This window comes from Hylaeus volcanicus, chromosome 6, assembly GCF_026283585.1.
Source record: "Hylaeus volcanicus isolate JK05 chromosome 6, UHH_iyHylVolc1.0_haploid, whole genome shotgun sequence".
Lineage (NCBI taxonomy): Eukaryota > Metazoa > Arthropoda > Insecta > Hymenoptera > Colletidae > Hylaeus > Hylaeus volcanicus.
In genome coordinates, this window is record NC_071981.1 from 1622235 (window position 1) to 1628140 (window position 5906).

The window sequence follows — 5906 nt, forward strand, 5'->3', positions numbered from 1 at the left end:
AAGAAATTTGTTTAAATTTGTCGTGGATCGGGATAGGTATATGATGCTGTTCAATGAATGAGCATTACTCCTTCTTTATGTGTTATAAGTATTATTAGAATATATTATAAGGTTAAGAATATATGTCATAGAACATTATTCAACTGCGTTCTATTACATCTCCTCGTTCTCTCGGACGCCACGTATTCGCCTGCCTATTGTTTATTCGCACATCGCGCCGCACGTGTAGTATTATTTCCATCGGTAATGTAAAGTCCTACAAAATTAATCCTTTATAGATCACTAGTGCTCATTGTTAAGGAAGGAAGTTTGTATTTTTAAGTTTCTGGTGTAAGTAAATGGATCGTGGCAAGAAAAAGTGAATAAAATGCCTGGGGAGTTCTGATCTATAAAGGGTTTCATGGTAGGTTTGATGTTTCCAAATATATGTGTAAATAACACCCAGGCTAAAACCTTGAAAGTCTAAAAAGCTGAAATTTTGCACTGAGGTTTCCTTTATGATGTATACAAATAATAAGAAAGGATATTTTAAAATTCAACCCCTGAGGGGATGAAAAGTGTTTGCAACGAGTGTTCTATTTTAAAATTTGGATTTATTGCAATGTGATATTATAGAAATTCAGTGTATACAACATTTTATTTTATCCCAGTGTGACACTATCGAACTTGTATTTATTTATCATGCAAACTTTCAACATATTCTTGCGTATTTTCAAACGGATGTAATATAATTTTAATAATGAAAAATTCATTTGGTAAAATCGAAACTACTACTTAATTTAGTCAAACTTCTTCAATACACATTCCAGCACGAATATTTATAAGATTGACTGTGGTTATGGTTTATTATAACTGATGTTCTTTTCTCTTCTGTCACCAAGATGACCGTAAGTGATTCAGATGAATTTTCCGTGACGTTTGAAGGGTACGTTGCAGATATTGATTTGGATAGTAGTAAGTGGTAATAAATTTATTTTACGACCCTTATTTTGAACGAAATAAGGGTTGATGGCAAACAGTGTACAGAAGAGGATCAAGGCGTTATTGAACCGCGACGGGAGATTTAATTAAAGAGGAGACGAATAGAAGTCACTGTGTATTAATCGTGTTCTGTCCGACGACCTTCGCCAGTAATCGGAAATTCCTGTTTGACATGCGTCCACCGTCCACCGATCCTTCCCAACAACAGCATTTAGTATCTCCCGTCCATTGGCCATCGCGTTTCCGTGCATTATAGACGTTCGCGTTCAGATAACGTCCTGGACGTCTTCTCGATACCCCTATTATAGCTGTAATTAGGCCATGTAGCTGCGGAAACGTATCGAGTAAATCGATACGTGTTGAGCGTTATGTGTAACCTTTTCACTCCATTATTACTAAAACGATCGAGAGGGTCGTCTTCTCCCTTAACAATCTCGTGAGCAGTCTTGCTTGAATTTGATATTCAAATTATATGGAGAAGGTTGATACTTTTGTACTTGCTTTTTACTTGGTTTATACCTGCACCTACAAGCTTTTAATTAGGAAACTATTAATGGTGCTAATGTGATGATCTGGAAATGGTACTGGAAGAGGGAGGAAGCGATAGAGGTAAAAGGAAAAAACTTGGTTTCCTCCTGGGCCTAGTAATGGACTCAAAACAGTAGAAATATTAACAATAAGTATTTTTACAAATATTTTATTCACTTGCATCAATCATGAAGGAAACAAATTGATACTGTCCTCATACCTAAGGTTCATTCGTGTCTGTTTCCATCAGAGATTAAAATCAAAAGTAGAATAAAATTAAAATAACATCGAATACCAATACAAATTTAGATTGAAAGAAATTTGTAAAAATATTTTATTCACTTGCATCAAGCATGACGGAAACAAATTGATACTGTCCTCATACCTAAGGTTCATTCGTGTCTGTTTCCATCAGAGATTAAAACCAAAAGTAGAATAAAATTAAAATAACATCGAATACCGATAAAAATTTATATCAAAAGAAATAGAAATAGATACATCATTAATTCTATAGAAAATATAGAAATAAGAACAAAATTTAGATTTAGAAGAAATTTTGATTGTTTCCTACCCCCCATTGTTGGTGCAACCCCTTAAATATCTCACCCTTTACACGAATAGCAGAGTGTACAAATAAAATGTAATCGAATAGCACAGGATAATGAAGCAAAAATGAATATTAATAACTATTACATAATGGCAAAAAGTAAAAGACTAGGCACATTATTTTCAGTTATCAGAGGTGGATGTTCGCGTCCTTGGCTTGGTACGTGATACCGCCTCAGCCGTGATGCATAGCTGGGATTCTATCTAGAAAAAGCGCGACGTTTTGAACTCTTCCCGAGAAATATGTCTGGAGATTGGTCTACGGGGGGTCATCCTATGAAACAGATTAAAGCGTGCAAAAAGTTCGTAACAGCGATAAATTCTTGCGTAAAACGAAACGGGAACGACGTTTAATTTAACGTGCTTGGATTTCTTAAAAGCACTTTTAAAAATATTAACAATAAGGATTTTTTGAAATATTTTATTCTATCAAGCACGAAAAAATAAATCGATATTGTTCCCATGCCTAGATTAGAAGAAATAGAAACAAATAGATTGTTAATTATGTAGAAAATATAGAAATAATAAAAATGTTCCTGAACGAACGATTGAAAGAACGATTTCGACGTAATGTAATTATTGTTGAAACGTCCAATTATTTATTGGTTTCCTTTCGTTAATTACAAAAATGTTCCTCTTTTACAATTAACTAAGCGACGACGATACCCTTACAATTCGTAACAGACACCCGCTGCTTCGGATTCGTCATTTTTCATGATTTATTATAATTTCCCCTCAATTTTCGCTGTCGCGTATTATCAATCACTTTTAGTTTGCATAAAGTTGGAAGCGTATTCTTAAATCTATTCTCGTCTGGACAGGTTGGTTTCGCATTTTGCACTATCCTTTCGATACGAATCCATGCAATGAATAAATAAATAAATAAAATAAAGCGACTTTGAAAATCGAAAGAGGGGCATCATACATTCCAGCGGCAGTGTGCGTTGTTATTAAAACATTTACTTAACTTTCTTCTTCCTCTCTAGTGGTCCTCGATTCTCGATTTTGTCTGCACACGCGTTCGCGAACGCATCGTGGTGCTTCCGTTGATCGTCATTGAAAATTACTTACAACCTAAGTCTCAGGTAGGCCTCTCCTCGCTCCCCAGCTCGAAAACAGCGGTTGAGTTCAGTTCCTGAGTGTGCCTTCGAAACGTAGATCCGAAACTGGTTTCGTAATGGCCACCGTGTCCTCCGATCCGTCTTCTTTGAGTCAAACGATTACCGTTCCTCTCTAAACTACCCGTCGTTTCCGTTCGACAAACGCTCAAGGACCTCTTCGACAGGCGACAGCACAGGTACTCGTTGAATCTGCGATGGGAATTCTATCTTTCAATTAACAACCGAAATCGTGGTTTCCCAACAATTTTTTTTCATTTAATCGCGAAACGAAAAGGGATGTCATTGTTGAACGTTTTTGTTTGTACAAATGATGAAAAATCTGTTTTCTGTGTAAATTGCAGTATTAGGATTTTATATTTATTTTTGGGATTGAAAATCTTTTTATTTTCGAATAGGCGAAATTCATGTCCCGTTACATGATGAAAAATGTTGTGAGGCAATGGGTAGTAACAGAATAAATATGTCCCGAACAATACTTCGATCTGAATGGGTACAATACAGGTCTGAAAGGGTTAATTACGTAAAAGTTTCGAGAAGGAGGAGGTTGAAAAATTTATGTGTAATTATAATATTGTTTTAATGTAATTGAACCTTTTCTAACGACATATTTAATGCCATTAGGAACACTAGGTAAAATTTGATAGAAGAATCGGGAGAGAGGGTCCGTGAAATCTTCGTTTTGGTTTCATGGGGTTGGAGAAGGATCAAAAGGAGCTGAAACTATCCTTAATGTAATTAATGAGCGGCTTCTTACGCGATATGGTTTACTCGAGAACAGTGAAAGAAGGAAAGTTTTGAAAAGAGGGCGGTGCGCCAAAAAAGGTTGAGAAACTATGGTTCAGACAGATAAATTTACAGAGCAATCTCCTTGACCACAGAGCATTTGTCACTCCAAGACAATTTCTTCAACAAATGCAATTGCCTCCTCTGTCATGGCTTCCTCTCCCACCAAACTATACAATTTTACCCATTGTTCCGTTGCGGGATATGATATTGAAGGATCGCCATTGCGTTTTGATTGAAATTTAAAAAATTCACAAGGAAATCTGTATCCTTCCGTGTTTACCCTTTCAGACCTGGCGTTGTTAATTAATAGCGTTGTAAATTAAAAATGTCCTTATTTGTGCACATGAAGAGAGATCAGTTTTCCTCGAAAATTACCTTATTGGGATTTTAAAAATTTGTTTTCCATGATACGAGAAAGAAGAAATAATTTAGGACTGAAAGGGTTAAAATTGCAAAATTTTCGTATCGTTTATCGCAAAGTTGAGGTGGTCAGTTGAAATCGAAATAGGTCGAGTGTTATGGATTGATTACTTCTTGTGAGTTATGACTCGTTTAGTATGACACTCGCCTCTTGCGGAAGGTCCCGCTGACAAAGTACAGGGCTATCGGATTGACGCAGCTGTTGACGAAGCTCAGACAGAAGCCGAGGATCCTGAATGCGTGCCAGAAGTCGTCGAAATCCTCCTTGGACGACGGGCAGAAGTGGAACCACAGCATGAACGTGTGATACGGCAGGAAACAAATTACAAAGATGATCACGAAGGCGATCACCATCTTTCCAACCTATCGATCAAACCCAACGATACATATTAACGCGTTGGCTGCCATCCAGACGTAACCCAAGTTTGTGATCCAGGGATGCTCTCATCGTTTAAATAACGGGATATTCTAACGTAGAACTTTCAAAAAATTTCTTTTAGCATCTCTTTTAGAGGAGAGACCTTTGAAATAAATCAGCGAAAGGATTTCATTAAATTCAATTAAATTTAGATCCTCCATGTTTATCGAAGCAATTTGTCTCGATTAAATCGTAGGTCTGTTTTATCCAAATAAATATATTTTATAATAAACGTACAAGAACCTATAAAATGCAAACAATATGCAAGAATATAAAAGAGATTGAAAGTAAAGTTCATGTTATAATATTTGCCGAATAAAATGAATTCCTATTTAGGTTTGATTTCTGTAGGCACGTTCGCGAAGATTTGATATTTTGCATAAAGATCCGCAGTCTAATTATAAATATGTACACATGTAAAGTTTATTCGTGAACATATTTCTAATGAAACCATTCGGAATTTGGAAACATCGAACGTAGTATTAATATAATAATTTATTAATTCATTAACGTATTAATTTACAAATTTATTATTCCACTGAAATAATACACTGTTCGAAATATGTGCAGAGCCTTTCTTTTAATTATCCTCCGAGCAGCGATCCGTGAACTTATGTATATAAATGCTCGGTTAATAAATAGCCAAGTCAAGAGAATTATCGTCCAAGAGCTTCTAGGTGGAAGGAGTGGAGAAAAGTTAGAGCGAGTGACAAGGATACAGAGTACCGTCATGAACCAGCTTTAGATCCTCGTGTCGCAGAAGCCCTTCATCCAGTATATGAAAATTTAATTAAGGATTAACTTCTCGGGGCGTTGCTTATTATCATCAAAACAACAACGAGAGTTATAACTCGCTCCTATGAAAGACAATTCCTGAGATTTCACTGATGGAAATCAAGTCGTGGTAACTCTTGAATATTTACGTTAACGAATCTCGAAGCTAAACGAAAGTCGAACACTTGCTTATTACTAAACTGCGAATTTTATGCATTTGTGATATATACTAATATAATGAATGCATGTTAAACATGGGTAATCAAAAGGCA

At 35.9% G+C, this 5906-nt stretch overlaps 1 protein-coding gene across 2 annotated transcripts in view; it reads right to left on the reverse strand.

The window, feature by feature from the left end:
* Nucleotides 1–1696: 1696 nt before the first annotated feature.
* LOC128879010 (neuropeptide CCHamide-2 receptor-like) overlaps nt 1697–5906 on the reverse strand; it is a 43599-nt gene continuing 39389 nt past the window's right edge. Inside the window, exons 6-8 of one of the 2 annotated variants that reach the window (XM_054127772.1) lie at nt 4591–4805; nt 3187–3425; nt 1697–2389 (exon numbers count right to left, since the gene is read on the reverse strand). In XM_054127772.1, the coding sequence (XP_053983747.1) occupies nt 3197–3425; nt 4591–4805 (444 nt within the window). In that variant the 3' untranslated portion in view covers nt 1697–2389; nt 3187–3196. Of the gene's footprint in view, nt 2390–2689; nt 3426–4590; nt 4806–5906 lie in introns of those variants that run through there. The other variant, XM_054127771.1, reaches the window with a different exon arrangement.